Consider the following 19,602-nt stretch of genomic DNA (forward strand, 5'->3'; position numbering starts at 1 on the left):
CAAGCAAACGGACAGGTCAAGGAGGCGGTCAAGCTGCTGGAGCGTGTTGTCGCGATACAAGCGGAAGTGCTCGCAGAAGACCATCCCGATCGACTACTATCAGAGAGGGTACTTGCTGCTTTCTACAAAGATCTGCCGAAGAGGCCTGAAACAGGAGTGTATCTTTTGTCAGGTCAGCCATCAACAGATCAGGAACTAAAGTCGAGCGGCACATCGAAAAGAAGACTTCTCGTAGGGCGGCTAAGAGGCCTTCTAAGAAAGGCCAAGTAATTAGCTACAGCGTTCCTATCGCAGTTTGTACCCTCGGACTCCTAGAGCTGATGCCTTGGCCTGCGACAGTTATCTATGTATATGATAGATGCATAATCCTTTTATGCTTGCCTGGATTGTTATCGTCTCGATGGGAAGTGTCTACCTGCGTGGCGAACTGCGCAAACTTGCACGCTATAGCGATTACACCGTTGAAAAGATTTCTAGCATCGTTATAGGACTCTAAGGCCTAGATAAGGGCCTTTAGTGAGTTATAAAAGCAACAAGAGCTCGATGGTGGTGGTATAGTGGCGGAATTCAGTTAAGCTATGAAGAGAAAATCTCCGGAAATCAGGCGAGAACGCGGCACTCCAACGTAATTTTCGTGGGTGAAGGTTTTCGAACAGCAAGGAATGACTACAGCACACAATTTATATACAACTAACTAGTTAGTTAAGTTAGGGATGTTTCATATATTAACCGAAAGTCCCTATTCGGTGTTGCCATTGCCGTCCCACTCCTTGCATCATTTCCCTCTGTCCCTGGTCGAGATTGCGTATGACCGGGTCCTCCAAGTCCCAGAACATGAGTCCCTGACGCTTCCATTCGGTGACTGGCGTAGCATCTGCTGAAGGAGAGAGCAGCAAGCACACTGCTGTTGTAGGCCTGCTTCCTTGACTGCAGATACCAAGAAGCAAAGCCTCGATTTTAGAACCGTCTTGCGACATATCGAACGGACTGAGCTCATCAAATTCAAATGAGGCATCGATCTTTGGCCCAAATCCGATCAAGGTCTGATGGAGAGCCGTCATATTGCAGGTAGGACCTGAGAAGTATCCGACGACAGTGCGGCCGACGACAGTGTCGCCGACGATAGTACCGCCGACTGTCGTCACGGACACTTCTGTTCTCGAGTCGATTCTAGCACCAATGTCTGCCTCGTCTGTCAAGAATGCGTCCATCCTGGATGCTAATTTCGGAATACCCACATGAGGGCCTATCCTCCATCCTTTCCCAGGTGGTACCGGCTTCGTATGGAAGAACATTTGGCTCATGATTGGAGATTTTGCTATGAGTGCAGCTCCAAGTTGGTCCTGCAAATCATTGAGATCAAACTCGCGGTCCGGAGGACAGTCTGGGGCTGATCTCCCCAGCTTGAGATTGAAGACTTGCATGATACCGTAGACGCGATCATTCGCGCGCTTTGTCTTCACCGTACGCTTCTGTGACGCTCGGAGAAGGATTGTTGGAAGTCGAGCGCGGAGTTCCATGCATCCTGAATTCTCGAGACATGTCCGAAGGGCTTGTGCTGGTCGTACGTCTCGGAAAAAGGACGCATCGAGGGTTTGCCCGACCTCGTCAATAAAGTCCGTGAAATCGGAGAGCACGGTGAAGTCGGACCATTTACTGATTCTCTTAATCCATGGTTGTCCATCACGGTCCCTTAAGTGCGCATCGCTCCGTAAGTATGCTTCCTGAAGAGTCCACAGCGATGAGAACCAAGGCTCCTTTGCAAAGCTCTCCATGGATTCAATCATCGTGCAGATGCACTGTTTCAAGTCTCGGGCAAGGTCTAACAGATCCACTAAGTCGTCTACTGTCGGTTTCGGTTCCTGCACCTTCTTCGGCGGCTTTCCAGAACGAGTGAACATCCCACTCTGCTTTGTCAAGTTTTTGACCATCTCATTCATCGTAGCTAGTTGTGGGTCGTGAGCAATGGTTTCTGGCAGTATTGCTGCTGGAACGTCTGGTTCGAAGCTCAACCCCCTCCAGTCTGCCATCGCGCGAGCTTTTCGTAAGTCGAAGCCCCAATCCGGGGCGTCTAGTTCTTCCAACACAGCTGCTTTCCCAGATTTCTGCAGTCCAGAAGAGAGACCTTTCACGTAGTCTTCGCTCGCTGACAGAAAACGGTATCCTTTGCAGAATTGTGCAAAGATCTTCTCAACCTCAGCATTTTCAAACTCATGCAGCCATGCATAAACGGAGTGCGCTCCTTTGAAAATTGCAGCCTGGCGTCCAACTTCCAATTCTTTCTCGCGCGATCCGTTCCGTTGGTCGATACATGCGACGTCAAGCCACACAAATTCCACTGGCACATCATAATAAGCGCCCGACATGCCTTTTCTGTGGGAGCTCGGCAGGCTCCGGATCAGGTTGACGAACTGCTCCTTGGTGAAGCGAGCTGGATCCACCCGGGGTATCTTCCAAGGAGTGCCAAAGTCCAACGCTGTGATGGAAGGATGTGAATCAGGAGAGAGTTGCCATCTTCCCCAAGTATATGTGATAGCATGGTACTGTGGCTGTTCCTTGCCCCCGTAGATGTTTCCTGGTCGCCAGGGGTATGAAGTCAGTGTTGATATATGAAGAAGTCGCCGCGGCCAAGCGCACTCGTCGTCGAAGGCCGGATCCACTCGCGTATGTTCGGGATCCAAGTTTAGTTGGGACTGGGAACTGGAGGGTTGGAGACCGGAAGGTTGGGGATTGGAGGGTTCATGTTGGAGATTGGAGGTGGGCTTCCGCCATCCATGGGGTAGTAGTTTTGCTTTCAAACTCATCTGGACTGGACTGGACTGTTGCTCGATGCCAGGTTGCAAATATGATCGACCAACGCAATCTTTGGAATTGATAAGTGTTCTGAGGTCAAGTTAAGAGCAAACCTGAAGGATTGGCCGACTTTTGTTCCCCACCTCCGTCCCTACACCAGCTTTATCAGATTTCCCTATCTCAACGAGACCCTCCAATATGCACGATATCAGCGCCACAACGCCTTGGAAGTCAATAATAGTATCACAATGGCAGTTACCCCTCTCTTGGCGAGAGTTTTGGTCTCCGGAATCCTTGATCTCAGCTGCAATAAGCTATGTTTAATAACGCCACAGAAGTCGGTGCTAAATTAACAAGCAAGCCGGTTGAATCCTTCTCATCCGTGATGTGCAGACGCCAAAATACTGATGCTGAATAGGGAGTTCGATAAGTTGCAACCTGCAAATTGGGTTCCGGCGTTCAGCCCGTCCGTCGTTCGCCCGTTATGTATTACTGCGTATTAGTAGTGTTTAGCATGTGGGCATCCTACTTCCTAGGAGAGCGAAACAAGTTGGAAGGAACGGGCCGCAAGCGAGCTCTACATACTCCGCACAGTACGTACCATAATAAACCCCTGAAGAGAAACGAGACTGCCAAGCACCAACTGCCGGCTCTGTCCTGCTTCCTGATCTCCTGATTTACTCATCGGGTAGAAAATATAACATGGACACTTCTACACGCCAGTTGCATAATCAGCGCCGTTGCTGCTGCGTTCTAACAAAATACTATTCTCTTTCTTTTGTGCGGGCGCTCTATATCTCGCTTGCGCCACAGGCTTTGGGTCGTCCATGGCACCGGAAGGCGGGTATCATGAACATATCCTGTGCTCATGTTGATTGCGTACATAATAATGTGCGTTAGACTGGGGATGAGTCCCGTGTTGACAATCCCCTGGATATTATGGTGTTTATGGGTGGGAAGAGAAGGTATTTGTATTGGAGCACTTCTATGACACTGGCCACAGTTTCGGAGCGCTTTGATGACCATAAATCTTCTCTTGGTCATATCGAGTATTTCCAAATCTTTGCGCGCGCAATCATCTCCATCAATCTATTCCATCTCCTTTTCCATTTTCTCTCTAAGCTGTTATTCGCCCACAGCCTGGAGCGGAAGCGATCACGCCTTGGGCCTCATTCTGCCACCTGTACGCTTCATGTCTACCAAACTCTTTCCGAAGAGAAGTGGTCTCAAAACCCATACGCATCTATTTCCTTAAATGGCTCAGTCACCTTTCTAAGACCACTTTTTGGCATCAATTTGATTCCGAATGCGGTCCTTGGCCATGTCGGGATCTGGGTCGATTTGCACCTACCCTGTGCGAATTTTTCAGCACACCCCGCAAGCGGTTTTGTCAACGAAAATGGATGTCTCCCTTGAAGTACTCCGCATTATTTAAGGTATCTTCAAAGAAGTGGTACTGGCGTCTTCTTCATCAGTCACCGGTCCAGCGATGGCAACTTCAACAATCACCACCTATCGCAAGATGCCCCTATTGGTTTCTACTGCCCTAACATTCCTTTCACTGCCCATTACCCCTAGGCTAAGCCTATTTCGGACTGCTTAGTCTCTTCTCATGTATTTAGTTATCTTCAACTGCCCCCGAAGTCCAACTGTACGCGTCCACGTCGCCGCGGGTGGAAACATTGATGGAGAAGAGTTCTCTATTGATGGCTAAGTACAGTGGCGATGAGAGAGACGCACGCGTCGCGCGTGCAGGTCGCAGGTGTTGAGCGTGGTATCGCCATACCACCAACACCAGCACGACTGTGTCTACTGCCTCCGCTTAGACATGGTGTCCTTTCATCAAGGGAGGCCTCTTGAGGGATACAAAGGGATACGAAAACCATCCGATAGGGGTCTATCTAGCTCGCAGCTGGATCCGGAAGCCTGACTTATCATTAGGTGGATGAGGACGCGTCCTAGGCCTCTAACAGGACACCCTCAGGCTCGCCTACTCTGGGGTTACGCGTAGCGAGGGTTTGGAACAATCCTAATTCTAAAGAACTTGTTAAGGCTAACTTGTATAAATCTAGGCGAACTCTGTTAAGGCCGGAGGGCCTCTTCGCAACGGGAGCGCTTGTTAAGGCCCCTCTATCGGAACCTGTTAATATCACAACGACACGAGCTTACCGGGCGTAACAAGCACGACAGCTTACGGAACTGGAGTCACAGGCCAGTCGATAGAGGGGAAACATAGGTATGCTCCTGGTGGAGGCTTGATGGGGACACAGACCCGTCGCTTGGATCTATACAATGGGAGAATTACGGGCCAACTTAAGATGATGGAGACACGAGCTTGGTTAGTAGGATAAGGCTGCTTGCGTTGCCCGGAGCGGAACGAATGCGTACTGCCTTATCCTGCAAGACACGGTCGGCCCATCAGAGGGAGACCTCTATGGGCAACGCGAAACGGCTACTGTTTACCGTAGTCGCGGGGCGTAGTGCGTGGTAGCCACTGCTGGCTCCAAGGACCTCATCCCTTCAATGGGCTCTGACCCTTGGTGAATCTGAAAGCAGACGGGATCAGACCCCGGCCGGAGAGACTACCACGTGGCTCGAGAGAACGGATGCGCGTGTCGGCATACAGAGAGACAGGACCAGTCGTAATTAGACTGGAACGCTGGTGTTGTATGCTTAGGGAGCAAGCAGGCGTTACACAGGCAGAGACCCTTTTGGTCCGGGGGCGACTGTAGAAGAGTAAAGTACAGATGGTACAGCTCAGAAAACTGTGGCAGGAGTCTGGATAGGCAGACTGGTGAAACCTGCGATTGTATACAAACACAACATAATGTCCTGCCCTCTCATGGAAGGACCATATCCTCCGGGCAACACAGAGGGGACTTAAGGCCTTCGATTCCCTGGCGAGGGTAACTTCATCGGTATGGGGGCCATCCGTCCGGAAATCGAGGCTGCTCTACACAGCGGTTGCACGACCCATTATGACATACGGCGCCCCTATTTGGGGAGTCTGTCAGCAGGGTGAGCCAATCTCTGAAGGCAAAATGAAGGACCTAGCCAAGGTTCAGAACAAGTGTCTACGAAAGATCCTAGGGGCTTACAAACGGACACCAATCGCCGCGCTTGAGAGAGAGGCGGACGTTCCCCCAATCGAACTCTACGTCCAAGAACGGGCTGCCCAAAGAGCAGCATCGACGAACTCCCACAAGGTCACTACCCAGATTGAGGGAGCCCTGACGCAAGTCTGGGATGCTGCGTCTGCTCCTCCGAGACGAACTCGAGGCCGACCCCGCCGTATCCGGTCTAAACCTGAACCCGCGATGTGTACACTTCGGACCCAGTATGACAGACTTCTGTTCCCCCGGCCCGAACCAGTTAGGGGATATCAGACACAACAGCGAAAAGGCCCGCACCGGACGATCCAGGACGAGTATCGAGCGAAATGGAGGGAGAGATGGCAAGTCGAAGCGGCCAGACCAGGAAGGAGAGCAAGGACATGGAAGGACCCGTGGGAAACCCAGTGCCTTAACCGGTACGACGGCCTTCAGAAACACGAGGCCTCGGCGCTCATGGCACTACGGACTGAGGTAGTTTGAGTTAAAGGATGGCTCGCAAAAATTGGTGTCCCTGGAATCCACCCAGCGTGTGAGTGCGGTGCCCCCCGACAGTCTCTCTACCATCTCCTTGCATTTTGCCCGCAGCGGACCGACCAGAGGATCGCGCTCCTCCAACGAGCTGGAACAACGGACTTTAAGAGGATATTGCATGACAGGGACAAGGTGCGCCACGCAGCAAGGTGGCTGATCGATGCGGGAGGCCTAGAGCAATACCGGGTGGCCAAGGAAGTTGAGGAGGAGGTAATAGAGGACTGGAAACCGTTCCAGCTCCTCCACGACGTGCCAGAATAAGCTCTCCGCGTAGGCGGAAACACCGACTCGTACGGATAGATGATAAACGTTTGAGATAGTCTACTAAAGGGAGGAGGGGGGGTTTATGTATCCGCAGCCTCAGGGCTACGGGGAAATTTTTGCCCTCGGCAGACCAGATAGAATGCCGTGCTCATAGACCCGAAAGGGATCCAGATAGTACGTTAAATTGATTCTTATTATTATTAATAGACATACAAAGCCAACTGACATTAGCCCCAAATGCCGCAGCTGCCAAGATAATATTCGGTATTATCAATCAACTCCAACTGCAGTGTCAGCAGGCACTCTGGTTTGTAATGGATTGCCGTAGTGTGTAAAGTCAATGGACATTATATAGCCCCAAGGGAGATCGCTGAGCACTGGACAAACCAATTCAAAATAGCCAAGTTCACAACAGGTTTGACAAATCACCCGGCTGTCCCTCACATAGAATCTCAAAAGCGCAATTTAGGGAGTTTCATACACATTTCGCAGGGATCGGTGAGACGGCACTTAGGAATGGAATAGTTGAGGTGACCACAAAAATAAGCGTCTCTTATCACCCATAGTGATTCCCTAGGATGTCCATCAAGTCAGCGAAAGCAAGTAACTTGGAATGGAACATGGCTGGAGATCAAACTAACTGTTCTTTACGTCACCCAAGACAGATGAGCGGACCCAGTCGTGTCCGTTCCGTCATCTCTTCAGATCTGAGTTCCTTTTGCAGACTTCCATTCGAAGGAACTGGCCGACATACGATAATCATATGGAACAGGACTTGACGCGCCAAACCACTCAACTCTGTTGCCAAGTGGAGGATTGTGAGTCTATAAGTTCATCGATCGATTGAGGCAAGTCTGCTGTCTTGAACAGCCTTAGAGAAGGCCTTTTGACGCTATCTGCGCCAATGGTATTCCGGCCTTGGGGGTATCAAGAAGCTGATGATGACTTAAATTAGTAAGATAACAGTCGAAGCTGGAAGAGCTTGACTCATTAAGTAACTACAATTAAAAGAACGTGATTACCAACACTTCATATAAGTGAATGCTAAGTAGGTACATCCCCTGTAGGGTGATCGAATGTATATGGGGTCTCCAATTCTCGCGGTACATGAAACTCCTATACCGTCGTTTTTCCACTGCTAGAATCCTCACAATCCCTACCATTCGTCACTCTCGACATCATGACGGTCTTGATAATACCATCACCATGATATGGCTTACACTCTGCTGAGCGCATATCATCCTCCATCTTTCCACAAGTAATATTTGTATCAATCCCAACTGAGCCAGGAAAGTATTGCGATTGCTGCCTGACTGATCTGCCGTTCGTGCGGGTAGCAAGCGGGGTACCGGATACGTGATCGGTATCGGAATTTGACATGTCGACGCGATGGGCATTTCGGACGATTTTTGAAATCAGCTCTGACATGGTGAGTTCGATGTGGAGTTTGGCCATGTAAGCGACTGGAGCAAACTGGATATAGCTGAGTTCATGTTAGTTCCTGATATGCACAAATATATAGAGCGCCCCATGGAGTTGTAGAGAACCACTCCGGACAGGTGCGAATCAATAATTGAGACATACTCATAGTTGTTTGGCAGGCTCTGCAAACCAAGAAGCAAAATGTCCATGGACGTGGAAACGAGGACAACCGCCGCGTTGAACTTGAAAAGGGGCCAGTACTTCTTCAAGCCTTTTGCAATGAGGTTGGATCGTACCAGGTACAAGAAGTACAAATTGAGCCCGAGATCAATGACGAGGAAGATAGACTTTTCAACCCGTTCCCAAATATGGTTTAGATGGATGTAGGTCGGACTAACTTTTAGGTTTCCAGGAATCCATAGGCAGAAAACGGAGACGTTGACAAGGCCGACGAAAATAAAAAGACCCCATTTGATCATTCGGGATTTCCGCCTGTTTACCATGATCAAACTGACACGGTTGGCGACGATTTGCAACAACAATTGGGTTATGATGGTCCATATAAGCACTGCTTTTAGTCAGAACCAAAAAAATACCTTCGTTGCAAAATTGTGCATGACCTACCAATACCAAAGAAGTATGCCAAACTAGAGCACCTGATGTTAGTACTCCGATCAGCCAGCGCAGGAACGGCGCTGAAAACACAGAATTCAGGGCAACGCACCTTGGCGGGATAGTCCCACGTAAGAATAGGTACGTGACAAGAGCGAATATGAAATTCGCTATCACCTCCACCCATATCATGAAAAGGTACCAGTTCAGAAGGCTTCGCGTCCGTTTCCAGATGCTCCAGGACTGTCGCATTGCTTTGGTCGTAGTAAAGAAAAACAGTGCAATAAAAGTGCCGAAGAAGATGGAAGCGAATTCCGTAGCGAGGGTAGATGATTCGCCCATGGTGACAGTGTAACGAATGTGAATAGGTTTGGTCAATCGCTAATGAAGTGTAAGCAAGTTATCACTTTGGTACGAACAGGATCATAGAGAAGTACAACGGACACGCGGGAGGTGACACACCTTAGCAAATTGAATCTGTTTGAGAGACGCTCATCTCGACCCTATAGGCAAGGCGTTGCAGACGGAGGATTTAAGAACTTTCCAAGGTATCAAAAGGAGAGAATGAGGCCGGTGTGGGATTCAGTCTCTCGCGGAAGGCCTGACGATCGCAAGCCTTCTGACACTCTCAATTACCTTAAGGAATCCAAACAGTATCTCTCAAGAGGGTGGTTTTGATGCCTCTTGCCCTGATCTTCGACTGTTTCGCTAACAACGCTCATCAGCTGAGTTACTGTCATAGCGCTCGAGGACGCCGACTGAAAGCCATGTCCTGGTTGCAGGCTCGTATAAACACCAGTACGAGCAGCGTCTACACTCCACAATCCAATGGCAGGCATGGACGGGCTCTGAAGGAGGAACCTGCACTTCCGTTGGGATTGAGGAAGCCGATCTCTGGATGAATATTGAGTTATTGACGGCAGCACTAACAGCACTGAGTCGTAGGCAGTGCGGTATTCCTTCGGAGGGAGCCAATCAGCTGCCGGCAGTTTTTGATCACCTAGAAAGGCCAGAACTTAGAAAGGTTTTTTCCGCCCAATTGATTGCGATTTGCGGATTGGAGGTTCGGGCCAAAATGATTACCCCCCAACCCCCATAGGCCATAACTCATAAAGGCTTGACTTGGGGAAATTACCTGACTCCTTTCCTTGAGAATGCATGACATGTCGATTGGAATTTGGAACGAGTCGGAGAGGCTGAATAAGTAGTTACACCAACCAAGCCGTGTGGGGAAATCTTCTACAATCAACGCCGATCATTATTGACGATCGGGCCAAATAGCGCCGTAAGTAGCGCGAAGTCAGAAGCTGCACAGATCGTTCGGGATCCCCTGGTGGGCCTGACCCCGCATTCTCTCGTGTTGTGCCCAATCGACTGCAGTCTCCAGGTGTGTTGATATTGGACTCGGCAGCTGTGGCGGTGAATGTCGCAATGCGATCAAGGGAAGTTCCCAAGGTCTCGGAATCTGTCACCGATCATAGGTGAGGATCTTGATAGGGAGGCTGTCGCCGCTCTGTAGTGCCGGACATCGGTATATGAGCTTATTGGCTCTATCATATCGCCGCTTCTACGAGTCTGTGATGTGCTCATAACGAGATATTCCTATGGAGTTTACCATCTTGGCATTATTTAGTATGTCCATACTTAGAGGGCTGTGATTAGGACCCATAATTACAATTACACGTGACTAGAAACCATTACCGATAACTACCGACTCCTCCCTGCAAAATACTAGGAAAATGTTATGGTCCCAGGCCTGCGGCCTGTTCTCTTGGTTGTGGCTGAAGACGTGGCTGGTGGATTATATCAGAGAAGCAAACAAACATGGTAACACAGCATTAGGGCATTGGAGAGGAGAGTTGCTATCTCGCGCACAAAGGTGCCGGGAGATTTCTTCTCTCTCTCTCTCTCTCTTCAGTTTAGATTAATGGAACTTGGTAATCGCAGACCTTGCGCATCCAGACCGTGTCAGAAAATACCAAATCCTATAGACACTCGCTGGGCATATGCATGGTTCAAACGAGAGCCAGAGGTCTATGCACGGAAAGCACGTGTACTTGATCTTAATCGTAAAGCTGCTCATGATATCCAGGCTCTCGAGAGATGGTTTGAGCAGCTATACCATATTAAGATCCGATACGGAATCGCGACCGAGGACATGTGGAATTTCGACGAGACTGGCTTCCGCGTCGGTGTAGGCAAAGACCAATGGATTATTTCGTTCTACCCGAGTAAAAAGCAGTATGTTCCTCGAGATACTCGAAGCCCACCACGTTATACCATTTCGTCTTCCTCCTCATACAAGCCACATCCTCCAGCCGCTTGATGTCGGCCCATTTCAGCCTTATAAACACTGGCATGCAGAGGCCATCGATGCAGCCACTCGCACTGGCTGCACGCAATTTAATCGAGTGGAATTTCTGGCCGCACTCGAGTCGATCCGTACGAACACTTTCAAGACGCGAACAACTATAAAGGGATGGAAAGAAACAGGCCTTATTCCTCACAATCCTGAGCGGATTTTACGCCAACTCCGTGAGGATAAAATGGCAATCGATGTCGTGTTTACAGCATACGATCATGGTGCTAGAATTCGAGATCAAACGCCACCGACAGACACCGATATTCAGCGGCGACTTTCCCCAACGAAAGACTATGCCACGCCACGCAACCATGTACGATGGTGCTTAGCCAACATTGAGAAACTAAATTTACCACCACTTCTTGTGCAAAACTTCGATAACAGCCTCAACGGTAGCCTCCAATTCGCCCTCCAAGCCGAGCAATTGTCACACACGATACAGGCCAACATGGCGGAATCCCAAGCACGTGCAGCACGACAACGAGGCAACAAACGTGTCCTCCCGTCCGAAATGGGATATATTACTTCACAACAAGCTAGATCTATGATAAAGGAGCGCACGGCGCGCGAGAAACAGGCCGAATTGGACAAATGGGTTAGGGGCTGGAAGACACGCCAAATCAACCACCGGAAGGCGTTCAAGGGCATACATGTAGAGATTTCGCGCTTAATCGGAAGCATGAGGCTTGATCCTATCTGGCGATGTCGATTTGGAGATGAATAGTAGTGTTGGTGATGGAATTTTGGCATCTATAAACTTCATAGCGCGGAGTATGTATTAAGTTATCGTTTAGACGACATTATCGTTTAGAGTGTAGGCGCTAGATTAAGGATCTAGCGTCCACAGTGTGGATGAGGTAAGCTTCAGCTGACGAACCAGGGGCGCGGATAAACTACTTCTGACTGAATACAAGCATCTCACTGCCTCTGTCAGGTAACCTATTGCTTCCGTGATTGATTGATACGCCTAAACTATCAATACTTATGAACTTAATTTGCGTTGAAGTTCGATCTCTATATCAACTTTCCGATTGATCTCAACACGGACCGTTGTTCCGTAAAGCAACATCCCCTTCCGTCCCTTGACGCGTCCCGCGAGTCTCGATTCCTACATACGCCTAGGAACCGTCCTCCCATAACACCTTTCACTATGTCTTCCTCTACCGACTCCAATCACACGGTCACCATCAAGAACCCGTTGAAGGATATCGCCAATTGGATCGACTGGTATGAAGAGATCAAGAACTACGCCCAACGCATCAAAGTTTGGGACTACGTTAACCCAACCTTCGTCGAAATCCCTGCCTCTGAAGGAAAGGAAGCGGTAACGCAACCTATCCATGAGTCTCCTACTCCTCCTCGTTGCCCAGCCGCAAACGAGACGATTCCCAACTTAAAATGGCTCTGGAAATCCTTCGACTACGAGAAAAGGGAGTACGATCTCCGTGAGGCTGAACTCAGGAACCTCACGAACGCTATCACCGCTTCCGTCAGTGGTGATATGACCCGATATATCAAGGACAAATACCTTGCCAAGGACATGTTGGAGTCGCTCCATCGTTACGCGGCTCCACAGTCCGACCAATCAGCGCCTCACCTGGAAGAAGAGTTCAACCGTTCGAAGAAGGGCAAATACCTTGCCATGGATATGTTGGAGTCACTCCACCGTTACGCGGCTCCACAGTCGATCCAATTGGCGTCTCACCTTGAAGAAGAGCTCAACCGTTTGAAGAAGGGCAAGAAGGACCGGAATCAGTCTAATCTAGACTATGCCCATGATTGGCTTAGGTTACAAGAGAAGATTAAGTCTGTCCGTGATCTTGTTGATCATCTCACTGACCGTTATATTTGCCGCGCTTTTATAGCCGCAGCTAATTCTATTGAGAGGGGATTTCGGCTACTTGTCTTTGACCGCATCGCTGGAAATCTGCTCAGCCCTACTCTTGCCGACCTTCCTACACTTGTCGATTGGTTTCTCAACTTTGGAAGCTTTATCAATAGCCAAGACTCTGTACAGAAGTTCGCTAAAACAACCCTCGGAGCTGCCGAACGGCAACCGCAAAGAGAACAACGTAATGCGAAGGGTCCATTCAAAGACTGCATCTGTGGAGTGAAGCATTGGTTTGGGGAATGCCCTCACGTCAATTCGTCTAGGCGATCCAAGGATCATTGCGAAGACCCTGCTATTATCGAACGATTTAAGAGGCTCCCTCCAAGACCGCTTGAGAAAATCTATAAGCAACTCCAACACGACAAGGTCACGGCACCGGCATGGCTTCCTCCTAATCCAAGTGCCTAGCTCGTCGTTCCTCCGGCACTGCAGATTCCAATGGAGGCGAGCACCATCATTATCGCGTCAACCGAACGCCGGTCTTATGCCCCTAATCGATTCATCTTCGATTCTGGCGCAAACGTCCATGTCTGCCACGATTTCCACCTGATCGGTCATCCACAACTGGTACCCTTCGTGCAGCCGGGATCATACTGAATTTCGCGATCATCAGATCCACAGGACTTTACCAACCAGACTAATCGAATCTGGACTTAATGAAAACTCGCCACTTCGACTTGTCGAAGCCAACAATTGTGGTTTCGACGCAAGTACAATCTCCTATACCACTTGAGAGGGTCACAACTATAGCATCTTCGAGGTATTTTAGATTCCTATTGATCATATAGGATTAGCATGGTACCAGCAACATATAGAGCCCTGATTCACGAAAGGCGTCATTCCATTTCAGGTGCTGGATTGTTGCAGTACCAATATATTTCTATGTCGCAAGCAGGGACCGGAAAGTAACCATGTTGCTCTACCTCACAGTGTATATTTGAAAAAGGGGCTCTTGTCCCCATCGTCCTTTGTCTCCTCGTGGAACCTCTCCAACTCTGCTGGAGACAGTGATTTGAGGGACTTAGCATCCTTCCTATTAGCCGAGACGAGAACGAACAGGTTGGTGATTGTTGTCAAGATACCAACGGAGAAAATGCTCGCGAGAACAAGATATGCAGAGCGGAATTCGGGAGACTCTCCGCTGAGGAAGATGTTCGAGCCAACCACACCACCAATGAGATTACCCAAGGTAAACTCCAGCGCCATACCAATAGATCGTTTCCATTGACCAGCGAGATTGTTCGAAATCCAGCAGACGATGCCTGGCACTGTAGGAAACAACCCACTGGCCACCAGGAACATAGCAAAGTAGATAACACCCGGCTTTTCGGTTGGCGAAACCGTTAGACATATGATGAATCCACACAGGCCAAGAAGGAACGGTATAATGATTGACTGGAAGCGTCTTTGGAGCTTGTCGGCGACGACGGCGTTGACAACGCAAACAACGCACGCGAAGGCGTAGATAGGAACCGTCAGGAGCTGTGCATTTGCGGCCGAGTATCCAAGGAGCTTAATGGTTGTTGGAAGACTATATGAGAGCGAGTATGTCCCCGTGCAACAAGTAGTGAACAGTATCTGAGCAAAGCATTGTCAGAGATCGATGTTCTGTCGACATGTCAGACGAGACTTACACAGCCAAGGTAGACCTTAAGGTCCAGGAAAGCTTGTTTCAGATACTTCGGTTTGTATCGCGTCTCAGTGTAGCCACGTTCATGGCCGTCAAACTGGAGCCGCAACTGCACGAACCTCTTCTCCTCGTCCGTAAGCCATCCGACGGCGTCAGGGGCATCGCAGATGAATGGAATGGAGACCAAAGCGACGACAATGGTCAAGAGGCCTTCGAGGATGAAAAGCCATCGCCAGCCACCGTATCCACGGATTCCTGTAGCCTGTCAGGATTTGCCATTTCTGGTTGACGACAAGGTCACCATACCCTCCATGAAACCAATTCCGTACGCGAGAAGACCCGAAAAGGATCCCGCAAGACTGGCAGCAGTGTAGAACAGGGCGATGCGGAACTGGAGCTCCTTGCGAAGGTACCATGTAGAGCAAAGATACGTCGCGCCAGGAAAGAGCCCAGCTTCGGCAACGCCCAAGAAGAACCGTGCAGAGAGGAGGCCAGCGTAGTTGTGCACCCATCCCATGCACATCATCCTAGTACCGGGTTAGACTCGCTTGGAACGGAGAAGAAACCGCTTGGCTTACACAAGACCCCACGATGCCATGAGAAAAGGCAGCCAGAAAGAAGGTTTCGTAAACTTGAGAGCCAGGTTGCTTGGAACCTCAAAGAGACCATAGGGGATGAAGAAGATGGTCAAGCAGCTGCGCTCATTAGCATTGTCACGGCTATCAGACGCAAGGTTCCGAGTTACAGATTGTATTGAGTGGGAGTCATCTGGAGGTCTCTTTCAAGCCCCTGGAGCCTTGCATTGCCCATGTTGGACCTGTCCATGAATGATAAGAGGTAAAAGACTGTAAGCAAAGGCAAGAGGCGCCAATCGATTTTTCGCAGCAGTTCTTTCTGGCGTTTGGCATCAAATCTAGTAAGGAGTTCCGTATACTCTTCGTGGTCCGAAGAGATGGCGACGTTTTCCTGGCGATCCTCAAAGCCTTTCTCAACGGAAATTTCGGTCATGATGGGCGAAATGAAGGAAGCGCAAGAGATTTTTCAGTCCAGTGAATGACCCATTTCTAAAAGAGTACAAGATTTGACTATATACCTGCACTCAACTCTCCACACTATGCTAAGGGAGGCATTACCCCGTGTTCAGCCACCCCCGCATGAAATTCCACAATCCGGGGTGGCCCAAAATCGGGAAATCGAGGTCCGAAAATTACGAAGTAGAGAATATTTTTAAAGACAGCTTTCTACGGCGAAGTAACTGTCATATCGTTGTTGGCTACACACTCCGAGGCATAGGATCCACTTCAAGGTCTAAATGTACATTTTCCCAGACTTGTTTACAACCAAAACCCACATCTTCGTCGCTAGTGGACCTTAGGCTCAGCCTCGGTATGGGAGATACGAGCTACTATCTTCACTAAGCTAATGAAATGACCAGCACAAAATATGCTTCGTCAAACTCTTCATGCAGATCTAAATGTAGACTATCGGAGATACTTGATATCGGCATGGCAGGGCATAAAATCGGATTGCAACAATGCCCCGATAGTTGGAAAATTTGAGCTTAGGGAATTATCATTGTAGATAAATCGGGAGAGATCGTCCCGTCCTCTTCAAACTCCAGTACACTACCAACTACCACTCTAAAAAACAATGACTATCATGTCGGCGCTGAGCCATGGTTTGGGATTTGAACGGGAGGACTACTCCCATGGCGTATGACCGTTCGGAGGATGAGTCGCCGATAGCCCCTATTGTTCCGAGTGCAGCAATAGATGGCGGGGCGTTAGATGCCGAAATCAGTCTTACCTATACGAAGTGGAAAAAGTGGGTTCCGGAGCATAACACGCCGAATGACACTAGCCGTGTCATGCATAGGTGTGGGCGCTAAACCTAGACTAGTAGAACGGCCTCAAACTTTAAATTTGAATCATAGGTCGACGGAGCATTTCTTTGCAAAGAAAATGAGAATAATATTGATACTATGAATGTCTCAAACTGACACAACCTGCTGAGCGGAGCGCTTGACTCCAATCACATTTCATCAAAGGTAAATGGAGTATATTAAATCGAATCACTCGTCGATATCATCTTTGAAAGTGACCTAAGTATATTCAACTGGGCCGTTATAATTCGAGGCCGACTACTATGGATCAGTTAGTGCACGGCGCTGCTGCCGAGCATTGTAATACTATCCAGCTACAAGCTGAAGAGGTACCGCGGATTTACCAACGAGGCATACGGTTAGATATTGACACTATGAGCTAGACAAAACAGCAGAAAAAGGCTAAGACTTCTTCACCCGCTGTAGCCTTTGCGTCAGGTGCTATTGCAGGAGGTGTAGAATGCTTCGTCACAGTACGCCCTCGAGCAAGCAACTACAACTTTAAGAAGTGCTGACCGCTACCTAGTATCCCTTCGAATTCACAAAGACAAGCGTCCAGCTACGTGGCGGCAATGTATCCAAGAATCCCTTCGTGGTCGCCCATCGCATCGTGCGAACGCAGGGCGTCAGCGCCTTATACACGGGATGTAATGCTCTCGTGACGGGCACCATGGCCAAGTGCGGCGTGCGCTTCTTCGTCTACGATGGCCTTAAAGAGCAGTTAGCATCATCGTACCTGAAATGTTCCAACTTGCTCCAAGGGGTCGTGGCGGGCATGGGCGCCGGCATTGCCGAAAGCGTCCTGGTGGTCACTCCCATCGAGCGCATCAAGACCGCACTTATCGACGATGCAAAATCCGGCAAAAAGCAGCTGGGTGGCGGCTTGCACGCCATGCAGGTCATTGTTCGGACGCGGGGCATCGCAGACTTGTACAAAGGCCTGATGCCAACCATGCTGAAGCAGGCAATGACATCGGGCGTACGGATGGGGAGCTACAATATACTGAAGGAGCTGGGTAGGAAGTTTAAGCTTAACGATGGTTCGGTGACGATATTCATGACTGGCGCACTTGCTGGCACTATTACGGTGTATGCGACTCAGCCGTTTGACTCGATCAAGACTCGGTCCCAGGCGCTGACATCTATGAGTATGAGAAGCGCAACGAGAAGTATCATCCTAGAATATGGCATGCGTGGTCTTTGGCAAGGTAGCACAATGCGGCTCGGGAGATTGCTGTTTAGCGGTGGTATTGTGTTCACAGTGTATGAGAAGTCAGTGCAGATCATTGAGTCGCGACTCCACTTAGAGGCGCAACACCAGATAAAATAGAATTGCAAAATTTTGGCCCTGCCTAGCCAGTGTTGCGAAGAATCAAGAAATCGCCGAGTTAGGGCCACTCCAGCTAGGTATATACCTGGGTAAAATAAATCTGGCTGGTGAGATTTCTCCTTCCTGCTAGTAACGGTGGAAATTAATTGCTTAACTGGGCCTAGCGCGCAATTTCCTTCGGCTTCGCCTAGGGACAACTTCAATTATCAATGTTCAACAGTTCAATCTATTCCTTCTCTCACAGACCTCAAAATGTTGGAGACAAATCTCACCAGCCAAATCCCAAAAACGGGTGGGAAAACCTCACCAGCCATTCTAGTATCCATGTGCCTAACCAATGTGTAATAAGTCGGCCGCCCCCCTTGTCGGCCACCTCATCAAGAATTCAATTGACAACGTACAGGTAGACAGATTTATCAATATGAACTCTCTACATACATTTTTGCCTAATTAAATTTGAAATTCATAAAGAAATGACTCGTAAGTAGCCTTCGAAAAAATTTCAGCCTGACAGCCTCTTCTTGAGCATTGAAGATCGGGTTTAGAGGCGCCTTGTTCGGCAGTCTTGCCCGCTCAGTCTCTTTGGCTGTCTCATCCATCTTCGCAACGATTTGCTCAATATTAGCAAATCTTTCGTTCTGATCTACAGGTATTCTCTTTCGCCTTTTCGTGTGTGCCCCACCCATATCTTCAATGGTTTTGTTGAGGCGTTGAACCTCAGCTCTAAGGGCGGCGATTTCGGCGTTCTTTTCCCCAAGTCCCTTTGCAATCTTCCCTTTCCACCCCCGGAACCCCCTTTCCGTCAGTTCTTCGAATTTTTGGTCCGGAACGTCTTTCGGGCCTTTGGTAGTATGGAAAATAGGTATATCAATTGGTTCAGGTGTAGTGGGACGTGCAATGGTGGTAGAAGAATGGTTGGTGTTTAACTGGGAGCTATGTAATACTTTATATTTATTGAAGGGGTACATTCCGGTGGCACGAAATCCTGCACGAATATTCTGTGCAGTCAAGCCTTCTACTCTTGCTTTACTATATATCAATAAAATTATGCTTCTTAATAGGGGTATTATCGTCAAGGGAACTTAGGAGGGACAGTGCTTGTCGATACTTGGTCTTCAGAGGGGAGAAACATGCGACGTCAAGAGGCTGGAGTATATGTGAGCAATGAGAAGGGAGGAGAAGGAGGAAGACGCGGTTACCTTTACAGGTCTTCATGATCTCAATGGTAGCATGAGATCCGTGGCCATCGCATGCTAGTAAACGCCACTCATCGTGTCCGTTACTGTCAGGAATGGTTTCAGGCCTCAGGGAGGAACTTCTTCTCCAGCCATTTAAGGCCAATCTCGTTAGAAGTCCACGCATTCTCTGATGTCGTGAAGTGCAATCGGTCAGGTCCTTGATTGAAGAAGGGAACCACGTAGTCTGGAGGTTTTGGCATTTGAAGATGATAAGGGGAGAGACTTTTCGACCTTCCGCGGAAACTGCCTCGATAATGGAAACCCATTCGCGATCACCAGGGAATTTAACGTAGGTACGTTTGCGTTTTCCGTTCGTTGAGGCCCCTATAACTCTCCCATTCGTTCCTATACCAAGCATTATCCCGTGTTCATCGAAATTGCACCTATTCGCGGGCTTGGTCTTGTACTGGTCGCAGATCTTCTTGTATAGGTCCAGGAATTCCGAGATGACCTCTTTTGTTGCGCCATTTGCTCGAGGCGCTTCGAGAGCCGTTCTGACCATAGAGTTTACCTGCGGGTTACGACGAAGGAAGC

The 19,602-nt window shown here is 49.1% G+C and overlaps 8 protein-coding genes across 8 annotated transcripts in view; 5 read left to right on the forward strand and 3 right to left on the reverse strand.

Annotated features, from left to right (window-relative positions):
• P152DRAFT_165966 (TPR repeat protein) overlaps positions 1-498 on the forward strand; it is a 5,344-nt gene extending 4,846 nt beyond the window's left edge. Inside the window, exon 3 of the mRNA XM_033674044.1 lies at positions 1-498. This exon is cut by the window's left edge and continues 22 nt beyond it. Within this exon, the coding sequence (XP_033530844.1) occupies positions 1-270 (270 nt within the window). The 3' untranslated portion in view covers positions 271-498.
• Positions 499-682: 184 nt separating this feature from the next.
• P152DRAFT_516830 (uncharacterized protein) lies at positions 683-3,478 on the reverse strand (the record flags this gene model as incomplete). Its single annotated transcript, XM_033682972.1, has 3 exons — positions 683-2,863; positions 2,924-3,107; positions 3,395-3,478. The coding sequence occupies 3 exons, from the start codon at positions 3,476-3,478 to the stop codon at positions 726-728; spliced, it is 2,406 nt and encodes an 801-aa protein (XP_033530845.1). The 3' UTR covers positions 683-725.
• A 122-nt stretch (positions 3,479-3,600) lies between these two features.
• P152DRAFT_165986 (uncharacterized protein) lies at positions 3,601-4,406 on the forward strand. Its single transcript, XM_033674045.1, has one exon. It carries the CDS (start codon positions 3,733-3,735, stop codon positions 4,207-4,209), a length of 477 nt encoding a protein of 158 aa, XP_033530846.1. The 5' UTR covers positions 3,601-3,732; the 3' UTR covers positions 4,210-4,406.
• A 3,229-nt stretch (positions 4,407-7,635) lies between these two features.
• Positions 7,636-9,245, reverse strand: P152DRAFT_442089 (uncharacterized protein). Its single transcript, XM_033677728.1, has 4 exons — positions 8,848-9,245; positions 8,748-8,770; positions 8,286-8,691; positions 7,636-8,184 (listed from the first exon to the last, which is right to left on the reverse strand). Exons 1-4 carry the CDS (start codon positions 9,075-9,077, stop codon positions 7,818-7,820), a joined length of 1,026 nt encoding a protein of 341 aa, XP_033530847.1. The 5' UTR covers positions 9,078-9,245; the 3' UTR covers positions 7,636-7,817.
• A 2,216-nt stretch (positions 9,246-11,461) lies between these two features.
• Positions 11,462-11,868, forward strand: P152DRAFT_461642 (uncharacterized protein). Its single transcript, XM_033680166.1, has one exon. It carries the CDS (start codon positions 11,546-11,548, stop codon positions 11,819-11,821), a length of 276 nt encoding a protein of 91 aa, XP_033530848.1. The 5' UTR covers positions 11,462-11,545; the 3' UTR covers positions 11,822-11,868.
• A 168-nt stretch (positions 11,869-12,036) lies between these two features.
• Positions 12,037-13,843, forward strand: P152DRAFT_461644 (uncharacterized protein). Its single transcript, XM_033680167.1, has one exon. The coding sequence runs from the start codon at positions 12,248-12,250 to the stop codon at positions 13,394-13,396; it is 1,149 nt and encodes a 382-aa protein (XP_033530849.1). The 5' UTR covers positions 12,037-12,247; the 3' UTR covers positions 13,397-13,843.
• Positions 13,655-15,661, reverse strand: P152DRAFT_494775 (MFS general substrate transporter). The gene is made up of 5 exons (XM_033682225.1): positions 15,364-15,661; positions 15,197-15,313; positions 14,925-15,145; positions 14,623-14,873; positions 13,655-14,566 (listed from the first exon to the last, which is right to left on the reverse strand). The coding sequence occupies exons 1-5, from the start codon at positions 15,624-15,626 to the stop codon at positions 13,913-13,915; spliced, it is 1,506 nt and encodes a 501-aa protein (XP_033530850.1). The 5' UTR covers positions 15,627-15,661; the 3' UTR covers positions 13,655-13,912.
• Positions 15,662-16,763: 1,102 nt separating this feature from the next.
• On the forward strand, positions 16,764-17,830 carry P152DRAFT_468479 (mitochondrial carrier; the record flags this gene model as incomplete). The annotated part of the gene is made up of 3 exons (XM_033680825.1): positions 16,764-16,829; positions 16,896-16,973; positions 17,027-17,830. 3 exons carry the CDS (start codon positions 16,764-16,766, stop codon positions 17,828-17,830), a joined length of 948 nt encoding a protein of 315 aa, XP_033530851.1.
• Between the last annotated feature and the right edge of the window lie 1,772 nt (positions 17,831-19,602).

This window comes from Eremomyces bilateralis, assembly GCF_010015585.1.
Source record: "Eremomyces bilateralis CBS 781.70 unplaced genomic scaffold P152scaffold_26, whole genome shotgun sequence".
Taxonomy (NCBI): domain Eukaryota; kingdom Fungi; phylum Ascomycota; class Dothideomycetes; order Eremomycetales; family Eremomycetaceae; genus Eremomyces; species Eremomyces bilateralis.